At 39.6% G+C, this 26,912-nt stretch overlaps 2 protein-coding genes across 2 annotated transcripts; both read left to right on the top strand.

Annotated features, from left to right (window-relative positions):
* The first annotated feature begins 5,467 nt into the window (after positions 1–5,467).
* osgn1 (oxidative stress induced growth inhibitor 1) lies at positions 5,468–17,614 on the top strand. Its single transcript, XM_082533921.1, has 8 exons — positions 5,468–5,765; positions 11,510–11,572; positions 12,571–12,707; positions 12,791–12,982; positions 13,249–13,340; positions 14,183–14,382; positions 14,590–14,933; positions 15,041–17,614. The coding sequence occupies exons 2-8, from the start codon at positions 11,515–11,517 to the stop codon at positions 15,617–15,619; spliced, it is 1,602 nt and encodes a 533-aa protein (XP_082390047.1). The 5' UTR covers positions 5,468–5,765; positions 11,510–11,514; the 3' UTR covers positions 15,620–17,614.
* A 2,707-nt stretch (positions 17,615–20,321) lies between these two features.
* On the top strand, positions 20,322–26,648 carry LOC309707398 (uncharacterized protein). Its single transcript, XM_082534706.1, has 3 exons — positions 20,322–20,611; positions 20,698–22,220; positions 24,373–26,648. The coding sequence occupies exons 2-3, from the start codon at positions 20,715–20,717 to the stop codon at positions 25,756–25,758; spliced, it is 2,892 nt and encodes a 963-aa protein (XP_082390832.1). The 5' UTR covers positions 20,322–20,611; positions 20,698–20,714; the 3' UTR covers positions 25,759–26,648.
* The last annotated feature ends 264 nt before the right edge of the window (positions 26,649–26,912 follow it).

Genomic DNA, 26,912 nt, shown 5'->3' on the forward strand with positions numbered 1-26,912 from the left:
GTCCTTTTCATAAGGGTCTTATGAATCGCTCTTTGTCTGGTCCCTCACCCAGGGCCAATTTGCCATGGGAGACCCTACCAGGGGGCAAAAGCCCCCAGACAACATAGCCCCTGGGATCCCTGTGACACACAAACCCCTCCACCACGATAAGGTAGCGAGTCAAGGAGGGGTATATTTTTTACCAGCAAATATATTATTGTGTGGCATGAAATAGACCAGTGAGATCAAAAAATAAAGCAGTTATTGGAATTACTCAACTTTTTTCTTTTTAACATTTTCCTTTATCTAAAGCTGGCAAATGAAAGGAAAACCTGAACCATTCACTTCTACGGTGATTAGCTCTGTTATGCTGTGGTTCCAAATCTTTTTATCTAAACATGATGTAAAACCACATCTGCATTTGCCATTGTGTAATTTGTGGCTTTTCTAAGTGATCATTTCACAAGAACAGTAGTCTGATGATTCCCTACGAGGAGGTAAAAGCGGAGACGAAGAACATCTTTTTAGCTGGAAACGCACTCTTTGAACAGAAGAGGCAGGCACCTGCAGAAGCTGGTTGGGGAGAGAGAGAGAGACTACAAACAATAAACAGGACAAAAGACAAACTAAAGGAGAGAGAAGACAAAAGTTAATGACACGCAACACATGAAAATAGAGGACTGAAGGAGAAGTGCTTGCTGCATCTTGGGAAGTCCCCCTATAGCCTGAAACTAACTAAGGGAGGATTCAGCATCATATGATCCAGCTCTAACTAGACCAAAGCTTTGTCAAATATCAAAGTTTGAAGTCTGATCTGAGGGCAAGGTTTTTTTATTTGGATAATGTGGTGAAGTCTACTATAACCCTCTGAGGTTTCATGGTTAATGTCCCCAACCTTAAGCCCAGGGGCGTGTCTAGAGGGGTGCATTAGGTGGCACCATCCTCATTTGAAATAGTTCTCTCCCATCCCTCTTCAATGCCATTAGACCAGCGGTCCCCAACCTTTTTTGCGCCACGGACCAGTTTATGCCCGACAATATTTTCACAGACCGGCCTTTAAGGTGTCGCGGATAAATACAACAAAATAAAACTAGTACCGGTACTGAAAAAAGAAGATTTATTCATAACACACGTGAAAAGACCCAGAAAAACCGAGTTGACGATAAAAACGATAAGAAAATAACGCTAAAAACTGATAAAAACCCTGAAAACCATACATTTCACACCTGAGCCTCAACTCTCGCAGCCCGGTACCAAACGACTCACGGACCGGTACCGGGCCAAGGCCCGGGGGTTGGGGACCGCTGCATTAGACCACGCTACTGTTAATCTTACAATGCTCAAAACAATTAAGTGAGAGCATGATGAGGACAATTATAAATTAATACAGAAGGAATGTAAATAGACCCATAATAGACCCATTTCTGTAGTATACTTACATATCTATACTATTGCTAATATATATTGTAATATATCTATATCACTAAAGCACTTCTGGATGGATGCAAACTGCATTTCGTTGCCCTGTACCTGTGCATGTGCAATGACAATAAAGTTGAATTCTATTCTATTCTATTCTATTCTAAATTACTGTACTTTTGTAAAGCACTTATTTGAGTGCTTTACAAAAGTACAGGAAAAGTACAGCAAATGAATTGGATGCTGTGTTGTCTAATGTTTGCACGTTGTAGGTATTTCCCCACTTTGTTGTGATCTGTATTTGAGTCTTACTCAAAAAACTAATGTATTATACATATTACACAGAACACTTTAATAATAAGTAATGCAGTGCATTATTTAATTACTCCCAGTAGAAAGTATTTTGTTAAACCACTTGTTACTTTACTTTCGCTGTAAAATGACCTGAAAACCACCGTCTCATAATTACCAATTAACAATATAAACCTGAGGCTACACACCGACAGAAATCCCTATCCTAACATATGATCTCTTTCTTTGTATTAACCTTTGAACACAAAGCCGAAAACACAAAGCAAAGATGAAACACAAAGCAAAGCGACTTCAAAACGGTCGTCATGGTGATGAACTGGTAGAAACGGAGGCTGGAGTCTGACTGCTCATGAGTTTGTTCACAGTTGAAGTTCAGGGTCTGGCTGCTGAGTTGGGGTCGGCATTCAGCTTTAACATCACTCTGGGTTCTTGGCTAACCCAGCGTTAGCATGCTGTCCGAGCAAGTGTTTGCAAAGAGCTGTGTTAACAGCTGTTGTGTTAACAGTATGATATAGTTGTTTCTGTCCTGGATGAAGTTTCCACTTTGCCATTGCACTCTCATCCTTTTGTGCAATAAAATATAAATAAAATGCCCATATCCACTCGGCAGACTGCTCCACTGTTTTCCTTCTCCAGCATATCAGCTGAAATCAGCTGATTGTAACTCAAGTGCAAGTGGAACAAATAGGCAAGCAGACTAACTAAAATGTGTTTTTTCAGTAAATTTGTTCCATTGTAAATTTGTCTTCTCACACAATTTTATTTAAAGGACTTTTACCTGCACTGTGGTGTAAAAATAACAATGAAAAAGGCTCAACTTAGAAGTAATTTTGAAAAGGTTTTTCCTTTAATTATTTATCTCAGGATAATGTTGGTGAAATTCCTGGAATGATTAGTACATCTATGAGTGACATTGAAAGTGTGTGATCATGTATAAGTTGTATAGTTTTAATGTTTTATTTAGGAACAGAATGGTGTGTATGTGTAAGTTTGGTGATGGAGTCTTTATTATGAATGAATGATGAATTTTTATGAATTATTATGTCTATTTTTTTATGTTTTAGGACAACAGATGGAAATTAGCCCTTGGCTATAATCTGGTATGTTTACATTCATGTAATTTTTTTTACATTTATGTTCATTAACGTACACTGTCCTAAATAACTAAATTAAATTAAATGCTGAAGGAAAAACATAAACCAGCTTATTTTATGTTGTTGGTTGCATATAAATGAATACAAAGTTGTTCTAGCTGATCAACTTTGTCCTGACGACACATTTTTATCCTCATGGGAATGATGTGTTTCAGGATTCCCCTCTCCGTGGAGCATGTGCGCTGAATGAGGAAGAAAATTAAGTTAATCGTGTCCTACGACCTTTACCATCACCTGTACGGGATTTGGTATTAACATGTTATGTCAAGTGAAGTGAAGTGCACAGACCTGCTCTGATTGTTCTGGTGACACTTTTTCTTCTTAGTTTGCCATCTTTGTTTTTATGAAATAGCTGAACTCAAACATTTGGAGCACTTGGTGATCTGTTCTGTTAGGAAGGGTTCACAATAAATGGTTTCATGTCACTAACAGTCCTGTTCGTGTTTAAAATAGAAACCCAAGAAGGCAAAATAACTTATTTGCATGGCTGTGCCTGGCTTCAAACCTGTAGCTTGTTGTCTGATTATGAGGTCTGGGTGTTTTGGAGATGCTTCTCTGTCGAAGCTTTCATCTCATATTGACTTTTAAAGACTTTGTTTAACTGATTCTGAAGTCCTGTGTTTTGCCTGCTTGTGTTAAAACCCCGTTGAACATGATGACCATCACAGTCACTCTTCTGAGTAAGACTTTGTGGGGAAAGTAAAAGCCAAACAAGAAAAATCAATATTAAGATTTAAAAATAGGTAGATTTTCTGTCCGCTCTCATCACATTGGTTGTTATGATAACGATTATAAGGAAAAAGTGGATTTTTTTGTGGTGATTAAAAAAACAGATTCTGTCAAAAATTGAAAGTTACACAAGGACAACCCTACTGCAGGTGTGCTACTGTTAATTTGCACGAGGATCTGTTAAAGCTTGCATAACAGTCTGACTAAAAAAACAACAATCTTGCATGACACAAAGTCATCTAACGTGTTTTGGGATGTATAGCTGTTATTCCATACCAATCACTGCAGAACGTGGAAGGGAAATAGCCACACGCACATCTGAATTCGCTTCAATTTTAGCTCTAATGTGTTACAAAACATACAAAATCGTGCTTTGGGTTCTCAAACGTTAATTTCCAACCAATATTATATATGAATGTAGAAGGAAAAGTGGCCCACAAATGTACAATCTCAGAACGATTTATTTTTTTTATTTTTTACAAATGTATATCAAATAAATAGAAATAGAGGAAATGTGACTCCCTAATAATAAAAATATCTCAGAAACATCAGCTAGACATGAGACCTTTCAGGTTATTAAACTGTCATTATGCAGTGCTCTGTTTCAAGGGCACCTGGTGCTCTTAGAGGGGGAAGAAACAGAGGAGTGGCCACTCTGTTTGCATTTCCAGGAAACTCAAACGCCACATGATGAAATCTGTTTTTTCGGAATAAAACAGTCTTAGCAGAAAAGTTAACGCGACGTCGCTTTAACAGCAGGGTAAACAACAAAAATACACAACCACGACTAAACTTTACCAGCTGTGAATGAAGTGTGGTGTAACGTATGGCAGCCATATTGGAGGAACTCCAGTGTGAGTCAGCCATGAAAGCTTATAGTCTTTTTAGACAGAAGTGTGTGAGAGGTGTGTCTCTTACTACTTTTATTTACTCTATATGTGTACATGGATTTGCTTTATCTTTATGTAATTAAAGTTTAGCTGATTCTGATGATTTTAATAAATCTGAATGCTCAGGGATTATATAACTGTTCCAGTGCTTTGTGGTGATGTTCAGCATGTTGGTTTTGCAGTCATCAGCTTCTTCACAAGCATCAGGGAAGTTCAAATTTTAGGTAAAACAGTCGTTAGGTCTTGTGAAACGGGAACACATCAAATGTGGATCCTGCAAACAGCTAAACATGGGAACAAAGGTTTTCTCATCAGTATGCGACATTTAAATGCTAGTTTTTCATGATACCATTGCTTAAAGAATTATAAGGATGCTTCTGACAGGACAGAGATCAAAGTATATTATATTTAACTAACAAAAATGAAAATAAAAACTAATTAACTTACTGAAACAATCATGTACGCTTACGAAACTGAAATAAAAAAAATTTCAAGGAAACATCTTTAGCTTTAGTTTAAGAAAATTATATAAGGTTATAGAAGAAGCTACCAATAACTCGGAAAAAGTGAAAACTGGAGTTAAACTGAGATTCTCTAAATAATAAACTTAAACAAGCAGATCCACACTGCAAAACGACTATAAATACTGTAAGATTTTTTTAAAAGTCAAAATTTATAATAATCCAGAAGCAGATCTAAATTTGGCCTTTTTTCTCTCTTTTTTATTTATACAGAGACAATGACTATGTTATGCTGTAATAATAAAATAAGAAATGTGTCTTTTCTTTATTTCTTTTCTGTTTTCTTGTGCATTTATTTCTTAGTTATACAGACACGAGGACTGGCGTTTGTTTTAACAATAACGAAAGAAAATCCAGTCCATCCTGTCGTCGTCTCTCTCCATCTCGCAATATAGACGATTTTTGCTTCGCTTTACGCTGACGACGTAGCAGCGTAAAGATGGCGGCGTTCAGGGGGTAAAGCCGGGGCAGCGTCTAGGAAAGAGGCGTGATTCTTATTGGTCGACGGGGGAGGGGCCATCTGCACTGTTACATTAAACGAGTGAACGTGCTGCACGACGCAGGAGTTTGAGGCTCGCGTTGAACACGTGCGGGGGGAAAAAGAGAAGGCGGCTATAAAAGAAGGGGGCAGAGCCGCGACATGACAGACTGAGAGAAGAGAAGAAGCAGCAGAAACAGAAGACAGACGTGAAACCCTCGTGTCTCCTGAAAGGCTCAAACAGCACGCGGGGGACACAGAGCCTCACCTCCGGCGCGAATCAGTGAGTAGCCCGAGGCCACCATCTTTCTTCTTTATCCATTCATTTAGGTGAGCATCCATTGTGGCGTGAGTCATTGTCCTGAGTTCGTGGAGCGGTTAGATGGTGAGGGCAGGCTCCTGTCAGCCGGAGCTGGAGCTGTGAGTCACGTAGCTGACCGGCAGGGGAGGGGCGTGGGTGGTCACGACCGGACCGAGCGGGTGCAAGTGCAACGTGGGGAGAGACGTTTCTAGGGTTTTCCTTAAGAATGCAGAGCAGATAACATCTGTAGCGCTCATGCAGACGTGCTGCACAAAAAATGGATTTTTACTGGAAAAAAGTATTTGTTCCCTTTATCTGAGTGTCCGTCATAATCCTGGAAAAGTTTCATCATCCAAAAGTACTCTCAATGCTGAATCATATACATTCACGTGGTACAGCATGCGTGGTTAACTTTAGATAAATACAGAATGATACGTTTATAGATTAATTTTTTAAAAGCACATTTGCTTCCTATACACAGCTATATATAAATACATATATATTAGTACAATTAAAAGTAGAAAATATTTCATTAAGTTTAATATATAAATTATTTTAGGGATACTAAAGATTATCACACCATAGCTAAACAGTATTTTTATAGGAAAAGTATAGTTTTATAAGTTTACATTTTGTAACACAATAGCTGGTGAATGATTTGTTTTGGTACTTTGGGTTTTGCACATAGTTTTATAGTTGTTAATGTCAATAACTGCTTCACTGTGCTGAAACAATAGAAACAGCTTTAGAATTCAGTTGCATGTTTATCTTGAGGTGGAGTCGGTGGGTGGTGGTTTTGCTAAAACAGTGATGGCTGAGAGTTCACAGGAAACTGACAGGAAGGTCAGAGGGCTGTCGGGACACCCAGTGCCAAAATCCCTAGAAGGAAACTGAGTAACACAGGGAAAAGAGTTTAGTTTATACAGACAGGTGACAAAATTAAAGAGGGCTTTAATTTATGCTCTGTCATAAAGGTACTGCTACTGTGATGTTCTCATATTGCACCTGGTTAAATTTGACAAACAGGTCAGTGTATGTACAGTAAATTCTGACTGCAGACATTTGAACCCCACTCTTGGATATTTTATGATAATGACACCAAATAGATTGTATCAGGCACACAGCACTGGCTGTCAGCACACAGAAATCCCACCCACCCATTGTTTTAGCCTTTTGTTCATGAGGGGGAGCTAGTCAGAAGACAGCTGGCTGAAAAGGATCAAGAAGTGTGAATACTTATGTGTTTAGTGTTTTAGTTTCCAATACTGCACAGGAACCGATTTGGTTCTCCCTACACTTTGCAGACTGCAGCAGGCGTCTAGGCAGACATAACTGAAATCTCATTAGCCGTCTGGCAGGTGCATATGGCGGATTAGCTGGCCAGATGCTGGAAGCTTTAAGGTAGACGTATGCACAGGTGCCATATTGAGCATTTCTCAAGTATTTTCCACAGGTAGAAACAGATTCATGTAGGGCGTTGCATAAAATCAAGGGGCTCAGATTGAGAGCCTGTATTAAAATAGCAGCAGCAGTTGGATAAGAGTTTAGATAAGCCTTTGCTATATTTGCAGCCTGATGAGTAGAGAATCTGATCCAGTGTCATAGAGATTCAAGCTTCACAGGGGCACAAAAGAGGAGAAACTCACCAACGCTTTGTTTTTCCCCCCCTGTTTTTGTAACTGCTTTGCTTGCACCATTCATCAGAAACGTAAAGCAAAGACGACTTTGCCTGACCGTTGTTTAAAATCAGAAATGGTGCCTCAGTTTCACCCCCGAAGGGCCATCAGTTATTTAAAATATGTCTTTAAATAAGTGGGAGGTTTTCTGCTTTTTAAGTTAATGTTTCGATTTGCTGATTTGAGTCTTTTGCATGAGCAAAACATTTGATTATGTAATGGTGAGCAGCTGATTTAGGACAAGTCTTAACAGGAAGTTGCACCCTGTAGTTTCGAAATAATATGAGGGCTTTCATGGCTCCATATTGTTGTGGCTCTGCACACTGCACACACATACCTGCAGTTGACATAAGTCGAGACACAACTGCTGTGTCATTGTTATAGCTGTGTGGTTACTGAGTTAATTATATACGCCACCTGTGGCGGGACAAACTTTCCTTTGCAGTAAATGAGTCTTACTGCAAGTGTAACAAAAAATGCTTTAAAATAAGCTTACGCTCTGTGTTGAAAAGCCTGTTTGGCAGGTAGACATAGGGAGATAGAGGTAGTGATAAAACATATCTGGTTTACAGTATTTGAATATTTGTCGGTATCAGCTGACAAAAAAACATAAGTCTTACCGTAAAGGAAATACACAACCTGGAAGTGTAGTTGCTTCATTACTTTTTTAAGTATGCCTCTTCTCAGAGAAGGACTGAAAGTAAAACATCAAAACAGGTTCAACATTTAATTTTATTAAGGATTTCGATGACAGTAAAGGTGAATGGAAACCTCCTTTTGGGGGAAAATATAATAATTAAATCAAGGTGTAAAACCGAGGTCCTGTTTTAGGTTAAAAGCACTTCTTACTTGTAACACCACCACGTCTCCCACTTCTTAAAGCAGTATTTGTAGTCTAACTTAGGACCTTTATGTCTCACTGGCCAATATTGCTTTGGCCAGTGCTTTGATACCAAACGACCTCTTATTACACCTGGAATGGGAATACCGAAATGAACTTGTATAACATGTAAGTCTGAAACATCCAATATAAAAATGGGTGTTTGGCACAATGACTAATGAAAAAAAAAAAAGACTATACTGTCAGGTATCACGGGTCATGAATGATGACTGCTATGACTGGTCAGTTGTGTTTTATCCAGTTGACGCAGTTAGAGTTTATGACTTTTATAACTGTAATATGACCCAGAGATCACTGCAGGTGTGCTGAAGTTAAGCAAACATGCACAGTACCTCATGGCAGACTCATTAGTTTTCTTTTTATATTTAGATTACAATTTAAATGAGTGTTTAATTTGAAAATAAGAGTAACTCTTTACTCTGATAAACTATAGTAATTTGGAAGTACCATACACAGAAGTTGGTACATCTCATTAAGTTTGATTTTTTTTTTTTTTTTTGAGATAACAACTTGGCATAACTGTTATATTTGGTACATTTAATGCTGTAGCTAAAGTCCTCTTTTTTGTAAGCATAAACACTGAAAATAAAGTGTTTAATGACGTCTGTGCTGCACATTAGTCACATTTCCCTGGAAAACACTTTTGGCATTTTGTGCCAAAGAAATTAAGGAAGCGTAATTATCCCCGCAGGTCAATCCCAGGGGGAAACACAGCTACTAGGCTTCATTTATTCATGGACTGTATGTGTGTGCAGCCCGCCTTCACTGGGCTCTCTGCCACCGTTTGGGCTGGATTATGTAACCCTCTATCTTTCTCGCAGCTACTTTTCTTTTTCACGCTGATTCTGGTTCAGTCAAGCCTCTTTTTTTTCTTTGCCCCTTTTCAGTGCTTTGCTTATCTTGACCTTGTGTTTTTTGTTTTGAGTCATCCTCTTTTTCCCTCCATGTCCTGCAGTAACTTTCTTTTCCCCCGTGTAAGCATGACTTAGCAGATTATGTAAAGGGGCAGGTCTGTGCAAATGAGTAACGTCATACCTTAGCTGACATCATGAGCTATATTACAGTTGTCTGTCTATCTGTCTAGAGTGTCTGCAAAGGGGTAAATGCATTACACTCTTGCACCACGCTTCATAATTTACTTATTGGGCATTCAGTTAAGTTTTAATGAGTTGGGTTAGAGACAAACAGAGTTTCTATGTGGAAAATGACTTGCTCCCATTTCCGTGATGAATAACTATATTTGCAAAGATTTCCTGGTCATTGCATCACAGGGGTGGGAAAAAGTAACTGCACACTGTTTTGGTACAAATAAAGGCACCGTTACACCAGCGGCACTCCTCTGTGGCTGCTGAAACTGCAGTTCATGCAAGGTGTTTGGTGCTTTTTTGTTGTTGTTTTTTGTTTATTTTAATGGAAAAAGCCTCCATCCTGTCACCAGTGTATTAAAGATTTGAAATATTTCTTAAAGATAGAAAACAGGGACCCTTTGAGTGAGACCTTTATTAGAGCTACTTGATGAGCAGTGAGCTCCTTCTAATGAGGATGTATTGGAGACCATTTCTTTTACCACCATCTTTTTTTTTTTTTTTTCATTCATTCTGCTAATTTTGTTTAATTTTAGACTATATAGGCCTATATTTTGTGACCGGTGGAAAAGGGAGTTAAATTTGTCACTTTTTCTTGTGGAATAATTTTTCTAAACACTGAGATTCCAGCAGACTTGATGTTTATTTTAAACCACACTGAGAGGCATGTACCCAGTAAACACAGGGGCGATACGAAGTAAGACGTTCCTCCCTGAATATCAGTTCCTCGGTCGTTCATTTCTACGCTTCGTCCTCCTTGTCGTGGTCATGATAACAGCTGAAGGACACAAGATTTTCTCATTTAATGGAACTCCAAATATTTTTGTTTTTTTACCTCCAAATATTTCCTTTTTTTTGTTTTTTCATGGTCACATTTTTGTGTCAGGCTGATCACAAAACACTCAGTTTGAGCCTTTCTCAGCGTCAGACCTGCAAGGCCAAAATAATCAACATCGTCTCATGCTGATAGTCTTTCCTGGAAGTCCTCAAAATAAATTATATCATTCGTTTGTTTGTATCACCTGAAACGGCCAGTCAGAGCTTTAATGAAACAACTTGTAATCGCCAAACTCACATTTTCCCTTTTTAATCGTGTGAGCTCCAGAGGTTGCCTCACTCGTCATGAATACAATCAGACTAAATGGCGCTTGGCTTGTGGTCCTTTAGTACATAAACTGTGCAAAAAATCCTCAGCAAGGTCTCCTTTCAGAAAAAAAAGAAAAAGATGAAAGTGTGAATTGTTTCTTCATTTCAAACAGATTTTTATTTTAGCATTTGAGGCCTTTGGTTCCTTTAATAAATAAAGTTAGAAACAAAGCAAACACATTGATGCACATTAAAATGAGTGAAAGTGCTTAAAGATTAGCTTTGTGTTTAGAAAATTCCAAGCAAATAAAAGACTCTCCAAGGCCAAATTTGTTGATCTAATCCACAACAGTTAAACTTAACAGGGGAAAAGAGCATGCATGTTGTGGGGGTAAAATATGATGTGAGTACAGGTCGTGTGCCCTCAGGCTTTTAAGCATCTTGTGATCTGAGTGAGTTATTACATTTGATTTAATGCCTTTTCACCCTGGGTTAATGTCTAAACTTACAGTGGATGTGTTTTAGTTGTAAAACTGATTCTCGCACTTGACCTACTGCTGTGTGTAACAGATCTAGTTCCTCTACAGCCGACCTTGATGTACTGAGTTGACCTCAATGTCTTGACTTGTTTGTAAACTCAGGAATAGTAAAGTACAGCTTCAAACTTGCAGGTTTGAAAAAAATTAAATCAGAGAGTAAACAAGGAAGAAATTAGCGTCTTCACATGAAGTCTCTCTAGAGACTGTCTTCCTGTGTGGTTTATGGTGTATGTGGCAGCGTCATATCTCTATCTACGCCATCTCGAGCTACGATGTCAAACTGAGGCTCTGCAGGGGAAGTGTGTGCATGTGTGTGCCACAGGTCACATGAAAATGAACTCGACTCACCATTGTTAATGCTGACTGGACTCAACAATCATTAACTGTGTTGAACTACTTTCTCAGTCTTGTATAAAAATGTCTTTTCTCCTCTTTGCAGTTGAAATGGACCTTCATGACAAAGAAATTCTCCCTGGAGACATCTTGCCTGTGGTGATCATTGGTAAGAAAACACACATGAAGAACTGCAGTTTTAATTGTTCGGTTACAAACCTCAAAGGAGCAGTCATTAGCTTTGTTTAGGTGTGTGCTCGATTAAGTTATTACAGCAGTTACTAATGAAGTTCACACCCTAAACATTAGCCAGTAGCTTTGAAATAAACCTGACAAACATTAAATTGGATCGTTGTGATGGAGCTCAGAGGGAACTGCATGAGAAGAAATATACTTCTGAAAGTGAGTTGTGCCAGTTTTGCTTTGTCTGCATTTCTATGGTCTTTTGCATGACTCTGGGATTCCACTTTATAGCCTAATAGTTAGCCAAGGTATTAATTGGTTATAGGCTAAATATGGCTTAGATTTTAAGAGATGAACTCACCAACAGCGGGAAGCAGATGTTGCACAAAATTGAGGCAAACAATGCAATACTTTAAAAGAAACCCACTGTGGTTTTCCTCATTTTCAGTTATAAATGCAAACGCTGGCTTTCTTATGGGTTTTTTTTCTACTGTTGGTTCAGGTGAACACTCCTGCAGCATTACAGCTCACTAATGGAAAAGAAGAGCTTTACTGTCCATGAATCAGTGATGAATCCAGATTAATGATTCACAGAAAAAAAATCAGAGTGAATCCTCGCATCAGCAAAGGCTGTTGTGTTAAAAAAAAAAAGGTTCAGTTGGATTACTTAGAGAGCTGAAAGTGGGATAACCTGACTGTGCAACTGTTGTACGTGGTTTTGCTGAATCATTGGCCTCTTGTATGTGCTATATCCAAACCCCCTGAATCATGCAGCACACTGACTTTAATGTCCCCCTTTCATTGACAGGTTTTGTTTTTGTTTTTTGCAATGTTTCTGTTGGAAGTTAAATTGAGTTATTCAAATTTTCTTTTTCTTTTTTTTTTCTGATCTGTGTTCAGCTGTGCGGTAAAATTGGTAATAACCAAACTGCATTTTTTCTGAATGTATAACCAATCACCACCTTACCTCTCATTTATTTTCAGGTAATGGCCCCTCAGGCATCTGCCTGTCCTACCTGTTATCAGGTTACACCCCTTACCTGTCACCTGAGGCATCACATCCAAATCCCCTGCTGCACAGCAAGCTGGCAGAGCAGCCTCACCTGTCGCTGCTGGAGCAGGTAAACGTCTTTCTTTTCTCGGTGAAGTTGTGAAGTTGCATTAGTGCAGTGTGAACAGAGCCTCACAGATGCTCCCTTTGTAGGACTTGGAGTACCTGTGCGAGGGGCTGGAAGGGCGGTCGTCCAACCCCGTAGCGGTGCTCTTTGATTCATTGTTGCTGCCAGACAGCGACTTCGGATTCGACCACACCTCTCCGCTGGAATGGCGATACGAGCCAGAGCGTGCCATTCCCCACCTGGTGCTGGGGAAGGGACCACCTGGAGGAGCCTGGCATGTAAGTTACAGAATAGGTTTTAAAGGCTAACCCATTCTGTTTTGTGTAAGCAGAAGGATAAACAGTCGTCTGTTTAGTCCTTATCATCATAAAATGTTATTTTATAAGATGGCCTGAATTCGATCGTAAAGTAGATATGGTTAGCAAACACATAAAAAAAATGTTTTGCCAGCTGCTTATTTACACACAGAAGTTGATGTGCACGCGATAGAAGGCAAACAGGATTTGAATAACAAAAGTGTTAACAATGTGTGTGCTGTGTGCAGGCAATGGAGGGCTCCATGCTGACGCTGAGCCTGGCTAACTGGATGGAGCTTCCCGGGCTGAAGCTGAAGGACTGGATGAGAGACAAACGCAGGTCTGCTCATAATAAAACCGCCACTTTGTGTACAGAGCGTGTACGACGTGTTGTTTAAACACTCAACAGGGTTCATGAAGTTTTCAACCGTAATAAAGCTCCTGGCAGAGAGGCTTGTGTACAAAAAGATGTCTCCACAGTGGACAAATACTATCTGATTACCTTTATTAATAACAAATCTTGACCACCCGGGCTTATGTTTACGAGCTGAGAACCTAAAGCTAAATGGGGTTTGAGTTTCAATGATGGAGCTGCTCTTGTAGTTAGCTTATACTTGAATTTAATCCCCACAGCCCTGATTATTAAGACTAGACTCAAGCTGTCATTGCAGTGAGGCTGCTAAGAACAAGAATGACTTTTAGGAGATGTATTGGTCATATAAATGAAAATAAATTGATAATGTAATGAAAATTGATGAAATTAAGACTTGGAGGCCTAAATTAATAAGTTTTTTACCACAAAGAAAATACAGTTACAGTACTCTTCTGAGTAAGCTGAGCAGAGAAATAAAAGAACAAAGCCATTGATCTTCATGCGTCACACTCTTTAATTTGTTTTTCAAATGACTCAGCCCAGCTGGACCCACTTGATTTACATAAAATAGCAATTTGTGACCATAGCAGCAGAACAGTGGTCTTTAATTTCTGTGCGCCACACTCAGACTTGTGTTTCAATATCGCCCCAACAACTCTTTCATTTACAGATTTTTTTTTTTTTAATCAAAACTTCGTTAGTAAATATCTTCTTTCTGATCCCTAATACTCGTCTTCATGTCCTGTGTCTGTAAACAAATACGTGTTTAACCTGTATCCAAATGTATTTTCGTGTTTCTTTCACAACAGAAATGTGCGAAATGACCGTGCTACACCAGCAGAGATCGCCTCCTACTACCAGCACTACGTTTCCCAGATGTCCCTGGAGCAGAACTTTGCCTGTGGGACTTTAGCCACCTCTGTGACCAGGCAGCCTATCAGCCAGGAGGGGTCGCCGCCCTGCTGGAGAGTGACAGGACTGCAGCGGAGAGAGGGGGAAGAGCTTGGAGGTACAGTGAATGAAACTCTCTTGATCACTGTTAAGATTTGTTGTGTTATAAAGTGTTAAAGCACATTGCCAGCTGAATATTAGGATTCTAGGACCGCACTAAAGTAGTTTTGCTTGATTCACTGCTCAAAATCATATTAATATGGACTTCATGCAGCCTCTCAGTAAAGCCGATTTTCACCTATTGATTCTTCTCTCCTACTTTTAGATGGTTCCACGCTTTCAGAGGAGGTACCTTTCTCCGTGTTAGCACGCAATGTGGTGTTGGCGACGGGCACGCATGACATCCCGGCCAGACTCGGTGCACAGGGCGAGTCCCTGCCCTTCGTGTGCCACTCATTCTGGGATCTAGAGGCAGCCATCGCTCGCGGTGAGCTCGACCAGTCGTCAGACCCAGTTCTGGTGGTGGGGGCAGGACTTACGGCAGCCGACGCAGTACTTGCCACCCACCATCTCAACACCCCTGTCTACCACGCCTTCAGACGGTCAGTCAACGACCCAGAGCTCATCTTCAACCAGCTGCCTAAACTGCTCTACCCAGAGTACCACAAGGTGAGGAGAGCAGAGCCACTCAATTTCCTGACTGATCGTCATGGCAGCTGAACCGGGTCGTCTAGGATTTTAATCGCCTAACCTCTGTTCTGTACTTTGTCCTCCAGGTTCACCAGATGATGACTCAACAGCATCAACGCAATAATTCACAACAGGACCATACGCAGAATCTTCATCGTTCCAACCCTTCTTCTTCTTCCTCCTCTCTCCCCCGGTACCCGGGTTACCTGAGCTTCCCGCGCCACAGGGTTGTCGAGTTCAGACCTGACCGAAAGTGCGTTCTAGAGTCAGACGCTGGCGAGCGGACGGTGGTTCAGGTCTCTAAGGCTCTGGTTCTGATTGGCGCCCACCCCAATCTTTCCTTTCTAGACAATAACGGGCGCTCGCTTGGCATGAACCCTGAGGAGCCCATCTCATGCCGGAGGAACCCAATTGAGGTGGACCCGTTTACAAACAGGGTGATTGCTGCGAACGGGCCAGGCATGTACGCCATGGGGCCGCTTGTAGGAGAGAACTTTGTCAGATTCCTAAAAGGAGGAGCGCTGGCTATCGCGAGTGACCTCACCAAGAGACAGAAGGAAGAGGCAGAAAAAGGAGAAGGCGAGCTAAGCATAGACAGACTAATGGACAGATGTGTGGACAGACAGACTCGGGCAGATCCAGAGGTTTGCCTTGTGGATGTGTAGCAGATTTTTTTTTTTTTTTTTTTAAACTGAAGAAAACCAACCAATCACCACAAATCTGTGATGTCACAGAGGAATCCACACTCAAACGCCATAGGTCAGGTCATTGTCGCCCATTAGTTGCCTATGAAACGGGCAGCAAGTGAGCTCTGACTGCACTCGCACTGGTTTGAAGACTTCTGATTTTCTTAGGTAAAGAAAAGCCTCCAGATGTGAGGCAGTTAGAACAGCTGCACTGTTTCCACCAGAGTCAGATGGCATTTGTAAGTAGGCGAGATGGAGAGATGAGTCAAAGGATGCAGTGGAGGACAGACAAGGGGTCTGTTTGTGTTGTCCCCATCAAATTGTATAGGTAGATATCACTACGTCAACATAAATTTTATTTATAAATAAAAAAGGTTTACACCTTACCTTGATTATTTTGTTTTAGTAATTGTAATTCAGTATAAGCACCAATGTACCCTGCGGCAGAATAACCAGTCATTACCTTTGCATGTCTGCGAGGACACAAACTGACATGAAGAAGCAGAAAGTCAGACTTGAGCAAGGCAGAGAGTTTATTAAAGACTGACTGGGGACAAACTTGAGTGACGTGGTCCTGACAGCTCGAGTTTCTGGACACTCTGAGAGCCTTATTCACTACAGTAACCACCTGATTAAACTTTAATCAGCCAGCAGCACCATATGTGACCAAACCGACACGTGTCGTCTCATCCTCAGCCTTTTCTACAGTGAGGATAATGAACATGTTTCCATAGCTAATAATTTATTCTGTTATTGCCACTGTCCTATTTAATTTTGTAACACTAACAATATTGTTTGTATATTGAGTTTTGCTGTTTTCTGAACCCGCCAACCTCTCGTTTTTCTATGTAAAGCTGTAACTGTACCCATCTGTGTATCTTTTTACATCCTAAAGTATAAAAATATTTTCTACTTTATACAAAAACAGAACAACTCAGAATATTTTTGTAATTTCTGTCGGTGATGACATTTAATCTGAAGCTTTGACAACATTCGATTTTGGCTTCACTGTGAGTGAGAACTATTTTAAGCCCTATTTGTATTGAAGTAGTACAACAGTGAATGTCATTTACACATTAATCTACCAACATGTGGATTTCTTCAGTGCACTTTAAAATGTTTTCACCACACAAAGTCTGATTTGCTTAATCAGGATGCAACAGCTCACCTGTGCATTTTTGTTAATACATTTTTTTTTCTAAAGACTTTTTTTTTTCTTTTCAGTATTACTTCCACTGCAAATAAGGTTTAATGTAATGAGATTGTAGTTTATGTATATATAGATGGCCGGTAGTTTCCATGTCTTCCTCACATTGACTGTTCAAAAGAAATTTTCCATGCATCAAAAAGCTAACTATATGCAGTAAAGATGTTTTGGTTTTTTTTTTTGTTTTGGTTTTTTATACTAATATTTGTTGAAGCTGTAAATTTCTTAAATTTATTTAACCCTCCGAGTTCATCTTTGGCAATCACAAGTACCTGAAACACTGTTTTCAGGCCTTGCTATCTGAATGTAAATTTTGGTTTTGCACATTGTGATTAGCTTGGTACCAAGCGAGGCTCCAAACCAACACACATTCTAAAAAGCATACAGGCTCTGTTTCCCAGACAAGGATAAAGTCTGGTCTCAAAGAAAAAACTTTACAGAGGAATTATTCTTGGAATTGTTCCATTTGTTTAGGATCAGGATTAATTAATGTCTGTAAAGTGGTGGGTGGGTTAGACCTCACGGGGTTATCCAGGAAAGAAAGCTTTTGAAATTCAGAATATATTTTACAGGAGTGTTCTTAGCGTGTCAAGATCCACATAACCATTGGCCCTGCACAGGCTGCGTATATTTTCCTATTGGCTGTGCGCTAACCGTACTCCCTCAGACAGATGCATGTCGAGGCTAAACAGCTGTCTGCAAACACTGAGGAGTCCACCTGCAGAAAAGCTAAAATACTAAAGAAAGAATAAAACATTTACCATCGACTTAAAGAGCTCGGATTTTTTTTTTTAGTTTGATGCACTGTACAGACAGTCTGATTTAAACTTGTCACTTAACATGTAAAAAAAAAATGCCACAAATATGCAATTCAACTTCAGATCGAAAGTAGTAAAGAGGAAATCGTGTTTCTTCTTTAGGTGACTATGTTTAGCTGCAAACTGACTGGCACTGATTTTGTTTTCATGGGTTATAAAATAACGCCTGTTATACCATCGCTGTAGTCTTTTGCATTTAGATTGAGCTTCTTATTAGTATATGTACTAACATTTCTTTAAAAAAAAAACAAAAAAACTAGAGTTTCTTTGCTAAGCGCTTAAAATTTAAACAAGAAATGACAAAACCAGAGTTAGTGGTGCAATATTGTAGTTTAAATGGTACAAAGATTTCTGGATCCAGATAACATCTTTTATCAATAAATTAAATTACTATATATATATTTAAGTTCATAAGTTTACAGAGCACAACGTAACATCTATACATCTGTGCGTTTACGACTGCTTCTGAAAAGTTGCGAAGAGATGATAAGTTTGATTTTTTTTTAATGCAAAAACTTAATTTGGTGTTGTGTATTTGGTCAGTTTACTAATGTATTTATTGGCTAAATATTTCTACAGACAGAGTTGGTGTTGTCACCATCAATTAGGTATTTTTGACTTGTATACTGAACTGTGATCTATATGAGCCAGCAGTGCCTTAAGACTCATTATTCATGGCTTAGTATTTTGTTTCATAGCAGAGTAAAAACATCTGAATGTCTCTTTTCTAATGCAGTAAAATCACATGGTTGTCTTTAGATGTTATTTTTAAATCACAAAATTGTGTGATTTATAGATCGATAACTTTCATCTGTGTAAAACTTCAATTTTTTTCCACATTGTATTTGTGCCATGGTTTTTATTAAACAGCAGATTTTATGAAAATGTGTTTGTCCCGCTCTTTGGACCTTCCTTGCTTTTTTGTCTTTTTAAACTTGGAAAAAATACATATCTGCAAATAATTTCGCATCAGATCTTTATGATTATGCATACAAATTATTGTCATTTCACTGCAACAGTAGTTCATTACATCTTACATTTTATCACAGATGGCAAAAGTACAGACTTCCTTTACTTTAGTACAAGTACCTGTGTTTATAAATACTCTAGTAACAGCTGAAATACTGTAGCAGCTGTTTTTCTCAAGTAAAAGTGAAATACAGGCTCTGAAATGTACTCGCAGGAAAGAAAAAAGTACTTCTTTGAAGGACAATTCTGCTAACCATTGTAAAAGATAACTGAACCATGCACTATATTAATATAATATAAAACAATATTAGTACATGAGGATGCAAATGCTACTCCAGTCTAAATTCTAATTCTCATGAAAGCTTGAATCTGTTATGTAGGACACATGAAGTGAAAGAGAGTTTTAAAAAATAACAATTTTCTGTTCCTTACATTGTAGATGGTGAATTCACCTCCACACCTAAACAGGAAAATTAGTACAATCGGGAGTTACAGTGGGATTTAGCAGGTAATGATCGAAACAGTTTAGTTGCTCAGCACACGGAAAACAATCACAACTCACAGTAATTTTCTACTGTGAGCTTCGGTAGATTTTCTTAGTGTACATGCAGCGATCAGCTGACCTGCTGTCTTGACTGACGTCCATCCCCTACACTGTTTACACTATCTTTATGCTAGACAGTATACAGTTGGTATAGAGATGAAATTTAGCTAATTAGTCCAAGCATCGTCAACCTAAATGCAATTTGCTACACTTGATGTAACCTAAATCTAAATGAAACCATGAGCACCACAACCACCTTGCATCAGTCCAACACAGTGCTTTACTGTGAATTCGCCACAGTACTGCAAACTAACCTGTTTATTTTGGACAAAACTACCCAGTATTTGAATAAACTAAGTTTGTATAGCTTTGTTTATTTTGCTGGAGATTTCACAAAATGAAAATACATAATTTATCATAACACATATAAAATCCAATAAGTAATTAAAATTATGACATTACATGTAAAATTTAAATCTACAGTTTATCATGTGTCACTGATAAAAATAAAAACTAAGATAAAGTACAGATACCTAAAAATTCTACTTTTAGAGACATATGATGCCACTTCACACTGACTCAAGTCTCAAGTTAGTTTTTTTTTTAAGTTGAAGATGCTACAAAATTAAAGAGTCTTGAAAGTGCGTTGTTAGCTGTTTGCTCAAACTCTCAATATGATTGCACTGGCAAGCACAGCAACATGAAAAGGCCTGAGGACAACTGCAGAAGATGATCACATAATTTTTTCCATGGTTAAGAAAAACAAACTTCACAATCTATAAATACCTTCATGAATGTAGAGGAGGGTTTACATCAAGGCGCAAACCACTGGTTACACTCAAGAAGAAGAAGGCCGGAAATGTAAAAGAGATTGCGCAGTTGCGGAAAAGCAGTTATAGACTTCTGACAGTCACTGACAACAAGAGCTGTTTCAAAAGCAGCCCATGTTCAAGGCGTTGGTTTGTCTAATTATATTTTGAGCTTGTGAAATGGGGGTCTTTGTATAAAAATCTATGTAATTCCTACACAAAGACTTTTTTTCATTAACTTCATTGAGTTAAATTTGAAAATCTGGACTTCAATCACATACTGATTGAAAAAAAAAAATTTCGTGGTGCACAGAGGCAAAAAAAAAAATCATGATACATTATATGAACTCATCTTGGTGGATAGAGGCTAAAATAATCCACGGAAGATGATGCTGTCTCTTTAACTGATATCTTCAATACTATAAACAAATTTAAAGTGATGTAGCACCTCTGACGTATGAGCGCGCTCCACGTGTTTCCTGACTTACGTTACTAAAAAGAGGAAGCAGATCTTTTTCAACTGAGGGGAAACTTCAAACTCTGTAAAAAAAAATTCAATATTATTCACCAGAAGACAAAACCCACAGAAGGAGAAGAGATTTGGGATTACTTCACCTCGTTTACGTGAGTTTTTAGAGCCCTAAAAATGTGGAAGTACCTTCTATAGATTAGTAAGTTTCTAACTTCCTGTTTGTGTGGTTTGTTAACAGCGTCAGTCACAGATAAAATGTCGTCTGGAATCCAAGAAGAGCTGTCCTGCCCCGTTTGTCGAGACATATTCAGAGACCCTGTTGTTCTGTCGTGCAGCCACAGCTTTTGTAGAAACTGCCTGAAAAGATGGTGGCGAAAGAAAGAAATACGCCAGTGTCCTGTTTGTAAGAGTGCATCTAAAAAGAAAAACCCACCCTGTAACTTGGTGTTAAAGAACCTGTGTGAGAACTTCTTGCTGGAGACAAATCAGAGTGCTTCAGCAGAGTCCGAGTCGCTCTGCGGTCTGCACTCGGAGAAACTCAAACTCTTCTGTCTGGACCATCAGGAGCCAGCGTGTCTCATCTGCAGAGACTCAAAAACTCACAGCAACCACAGATTCAGACCCATCGATGAGGCTGCGCAGGATCACAGAAAGGAGCTCCAGATCTCACTGAAACCCTTACAGGACAAACTGAAGGCCTTTGAACGAGTTAAAGGAAACTTTGTTCAAACAGCAGAACACATTAAGGTTCAGGCCTTTCACGCAAAGAGGCAGATCAAGGAGCAGTTTAAGAAGCTTCACCAGTTTCTGCAAGAGGAAGAGGAGGCCAGGATCACTGCTCTGAGAGAGGAAGAGGAGGAGAAGAGTGCGAGTATGAGTGAAATGATTGCAGCTCTGAGCAGAGAGATAGCAAGTCTCTCAGAAACAATCAGAGCCACAGAGGAGGAGCTGAGAGCACGAGACATTGCTTTCCTGCAGAACTACAAGGCTGCAGTGAGCAGAGTCCAGCAGTGCCCCCAGCTGGATGATCCACAGCTGGTGTCAGGAGCTCTGATAGATGTGGCCAAACACCTGGGCAACCTGACCTACAACGTCTGGAACAAGATGAAGAAAATGGTCTCCTACTCCCCTGTGATCCTGGATCCAAACACAGCTGAATCACACCTCTCCATATCTGAAGATCTGACCAGTGTGAGCCTTGGAGAGAGGCAGCAGCTTCCTGACAATCCAGAGAGGTTTGATGGCTATCCGATCGTCCTGGGCTCAGAGTGTTTCGACTCAGGGACTCACAGCTGGGATGTTGAAGTTGGAGACAGTCCAAACTGGCTAGTTGGTGTGGCTGAAGAATCAACTAAAAGAAAGGGACAAACAGACTTTAAGTGTCGATTGTGGGCTGTGTGGTTCAGTAAGGGTAGTTATTTCATACGTTCCCCACTAGATTCGTCCTCCTTTCATCCAAAGAAAAAGCTCCAGAGGATCCGAGTTTGCCTGGACTGGAAAAGCGGGAAGCTGTCATTCTCTGATCCTGACATCAACATTTACACCTTCACACACACTTTCACTCAGAAACTTTTTCCATTTGTTTACACCAAGAACGAACTGCCATTGAAGATATTACCACGAGTGTCTCATGACAGTGCAGACTCTGATAGTGAAGGAGATCACGATCAAGGTGGTGAAACAGTTAATGGCATTCTTGATGACGACGATGATGTTATTCATGATGTTGATGATGATGATGATGATGATGATGATGATGACTGACACTATAGCCACATACCAATGTTTTCCCTTCAAGTGTAAAAAAAACCCTAAAACCTATAAAATACTAGGTTGGTTGCAAACTGCAAAAACTGCGCAAAGCAGTTCTTTCCTGCTAATTAAAGCTGATAAACAACAAACTAAAAAGAAATATTAGCTCAACAAAATTGGACCATAAAATCCATAAAACAAATGATATTTTGTTCTGCACTGAAAATGATCTGATAGCTAATTCTATTAAAATGCTAAAAAGGCACTAAGAGCACAGAGTAGTTAGGTCCAGTTCAATTAGTCAAGCACAGAGGGATTGGCTGCAGCTGTCAGTGAAAGTGGCCACAGCGATAAAGAAAGGTAAGTACAACAGAATAAAAAGGAACACAGGATTACACAGCCCTATTTTATGGTGCATACACAAACTTGTATAACACCTTAGTGTCATACAGAGACAGATCACTTAGACACTATAAGTACAAACAAAAGGTTGTATTATGAGGTTGTGACTGTCAAAAACACTGGCTGCAACACATGAAGTAGACTATTTTTTATCAAACTAACAATATTTGCAGCTGTTTGTTATCTTCTAAACGGTAAATATATTTCATTTTGAATTCATTTTTTCTCTGGTTACTCTGTTGCATTTTAACTGAGTATTGAGAAGAGCTTTTGTCTGGTAGAAGGTAAATGATTGAACTGATTTGCAGTAATTCTCATCGACCACTAGGTGGAGACAAACACAAAGTGAACTTAAAGAGGTGAACACGGATAAATCAGTGGACCCTTTGACCCAAAGGAACACTGAACCCCTTTGACGAAGCAGGTTTGACTCGGTGTAAACAATTCAGTGTTGTACATTTGGCCTCAGAGTTTTTGAAGATGTAAATGTTTCAAATGTCAAAAAATGATCTTTTTTAGCTCTTAAGGTAAAACCCCCAAATTCAACATTTAGTTGAAATGTGTAAATAAATCCATACAGACTTTCAAAGTACAAAGTAATCTTGTCTGATAATATTACATTTGGGGCTGCAATAGAAAATAAAACTGCCTTTTATTCAAAAAGCTGAAAGTATGAATCATGTTCACATGATGAGTCCCTAAAAGACTAAATATGCAACAAATCTCTTTTATTAAAAAATGACCTCACAGCTGAATAATTAAAACATTTTTGTTGGTTTTTCTTCTTTTTTCTTGTTTTAATACTCATTTTGTTACTCTGATTGTTACAAGTATTTTGAGCCATCCTACCTGAGAACATTAAGATCAGTGAATTGATTGTATTACACTGAATGTCTGTGTAACAGGGTCATAAATCACATTGTTATAATTACACAAAATGTGTTCTAAACCCCCAGACCGTTCCTTTTATACCTGACTTTTAGGACCTCCAAGCCTGTAGTTATGTTCATTATCAGTTAGAGCCCCTCCTCATCCTTTTCTTCTTCTGGCCGCCCTCCTGCCACGGGGTGAATGGACTCTGGTTTTCCCCCAGGAGCACCCTCCAACCGACTGCCTGTCCTGCCCGCCTACACCAGCCTCGTTCACGTGTGTTTGGGGTGGGGGGTCGGACCACCAGGTGGCTCCACTCACACCCAAGGTTAAGGGAAGTGATGGGGTGGAGGTTTGGCGCTTTTTGTATACGGAGTTCTAGTGAAGCCGTTAATAAAGTTGGAGTGAGACATATTGAGGCCTCTCCTGTAGTCTTTACATACCTCCACAATCTTTAATTTAATAAGACAGCTGTTGTTATTGTTGAGTTTATTTTTTGTCTGTTTCCATGTCTGAACTACTGTACTGCTGAAAAAGCTTTAAAATGGGAATAGTTTAGGAGCACTTTAAAACAGGTCACACCTTTGTCTCCGCCCACCTGACTACGCTCTTTCAGCTATGGGTTAAAAAACAAAACAAAAAAGGAAGCCTGGGCGTTCTTCCTCTGAGAAAAACAAAAGCGTTGTCTGGGTGAGAAATTTATCTCAAGGTTAAAATCAAAACAGAGAAAGGAAAACAAGGCGAAACTAGTATAGTTAAGGTAAGAGTTCATTTGTTCCCTTCTAAGGAGACGAAATATTATGTTTATAACACAAACCAAAAGTGAAAGTAAACCTGGCCGCCTTCCTGTTATACAATTCTGTTCGGTGCATTTTCAGCTTCTCTCTGAGAAAAGATGTCTTTCCAGTCCGAGGAGGATCTTTCCTGTCCCGTCTGCCATAACATCTTTAGGGATCCTGTTTTCCTGTCATGCAGCCACAGCTTCTGCAAGACTTGTTTGAAGAACTGCTGGGCACAGAAGCTGGAACAGCAGTGCCCAGTCTGTAAGAAAATGTCAGAGCAGAGTGACCCACCCTGTAACTTGGTCCTAAAGAACCTCGCTGAGGCCTACTTAAAAAAGAAAAATCAGAGCGCTTCGGCAGGGTCTGAGGTTTTGTGCTGTCTGCACTTTGAGAAACTCAAACTCTTTTGTCTGGACCATCAGGAGCCAGCCTGTGTCATCTGTCGTGATTCGAGAGCACACGTCGACCACAAGTTCTGGCCCATCGATGAGGCCGCGCAGGATCACAAGGAAGAGCTTCAGAAATCCCTAAAACCATTACAGGACAAACTGAAGGTCTTACAAAAAGCGAAGGGAAACTTTGATATAACAGAGCAACACATTAAGACCCAGGCTCAACAAACAGAGAAGCAGATCAAGGAGCAGTTTAAGAAGTTTCGCATGTTTCTAGATGAGGAAGAGAAGACCAGGCTGGCTGTTCTGAATATAGAAGAGCAAGAGAAGAGTCAGCAGATGAAGGAGAAGATTGCTGCTCTGAGCAGAGAGATGGCAGCTCTTTCGGCCACAATCAGAGCTGCAGAGGAGGAGCTGAAAGCTGAAAACGTCGCTTTTCTGCAGGACTACAAGGGTACAATGAACATGGTCCAGCTGTACCCCCAGCTGGATGACCCACAGCTGGTCTCAGAAGCTCTGATAGATGTGGCCAAACACCTGGGCAACCTGGGTTACAACATCTGGAACAAGATGAAGAAGATGGTCTCCTACTCTCCTGTGATTCTGGACCCAAACTCTGCCCAGCCAAATCTCCTCATCTCTGAAGATCTGACCGGTGTGAGCGTCAGTGAGAAACGGCAGCTTCCCGACAATCCAGAGAGGTTTGACTTCTACCCGATTGCTATGGCCTCCGAGGGCTTTTATTCAGGCACTCACAGCTGGGATGTTGAAGTTGGAAACAGCACAGACTGGAAAGTCGGTGTGTTAGCAGAGTCTGTCAAAAGGAAGGGAGAGCCGCAATCTGGATTATGGAGGCTAGGGTTTTATAAAGGTGAATACACCGTGCGCTCCCTGCCAGAGTCTTCCATCGTTCTTTTTTTAAAGGCGGTCAAGAAGGTCAGAGTTCAGCTGGACTGGAACAGAGGGAAGGTGTCATTCTCTGATCCTGACACCAAAACACAAATACACACCTTCACACACACTTTCACTGAGAAGATGTTTCCATACGTAAGTAATCTGAGTAAAATCCCACTGAAGATGTTGCCCGCATCAGTGAAGTAGAGTGGTAGTTTATAGCCATGAAGCCAGAAGTGGTGGAAATAAACACACAAATTGCATGACAACTAGTTAGAGAGCTCACATGATAAAACTATCCTTGTTTAAAATAAATACACTTCACAGTTATGACACATTTATCTCATATTAATACTATTTAACTGTAGAGAAATGATTCAGCTTAGTCTAATGGGGCAGTTTGTTTATATAGATTTGGGGTACAAATCCTTTTCAGAGGACGGTGTTTTATAGCTTTATAACCATATGTAAGGTGGCTTTTAAATTCTGTGATACCAACTGTTACAACCTAAAAAACCTTGGGGCGACTGATTGTAACGAGTCTCAACTGAAATTGAATTTCAGTCCAATATGATGAATCCTTCTTTTGTGTTGTTTATGAGACACTTTGGTAATCATACAAAAGAGAAGTGATAATCTCAGCTTTAATGCTTGAATGTATAAAATGATGTGTTTGTGTAAGTAACAGATTATCTGGCATTTATGTGGATTGCTCCAGTTAAACAGTTTTCATTTTAGGAGGTCAACAGATATGTTATCTACTAAATGTATGAGGTCTGTCTGTTTTTATGTTTGAATTCAGTTATCCAATATGTGGCTACTAAAATACTTTACACTATAGCGAGTCAGCTCTTTATTTCTCTTATGTTGAAATGTTTTCCCAACAATGCATTTCGTTTTCATTTCCTTCTGAATGTTTCTTTCTATTTCAGTTCCTGTTAGTTCCAGGTGTTGTCATTTGAGTGCAGCTTGTATTTGTTTTGGTTTCCTGCACTGTAATATGGATGATTTAGCAGGGGAAAACTGATGATGTAATAGGTTTTATAACACAAGTTATCATGTAGACATCCTATTCTCAATAAACATTTGCACCAATACCTGCTCGGTTGGTTTTGTTGACAAACTGGATTAAGTGGGACTAAACCTGAAAAAATTAGCTGGATATTTTATTTAGTTTTCTTCAAGTTAGTTATTCTGTTCCATCCAGTAACATCAAATCACATCTCCGTGACTACAGGACCAGAGGTTTGTGTTATCACTGTTATCTTTAATGTGCTGATTGGTTGGTAATTTAATGTTAATTTTCCCTATGATAAATGGTAAATGGCCTGTATTTGTATAGCACTTTACTAGTCCCTAAG

This window comes from Aulonocara stuartgranti, assembly GCF_965226115.1.
Source record: "Aulonocara stuartgranti genome assembly, chromosome: 5".
NCBI classification, from domain to species: Eukaryota; Metazoa; Chordata; class Actinopteri; order Cichliformes; family Cichlidae; genus Aulonocara; species Aulonocara stuartgranti.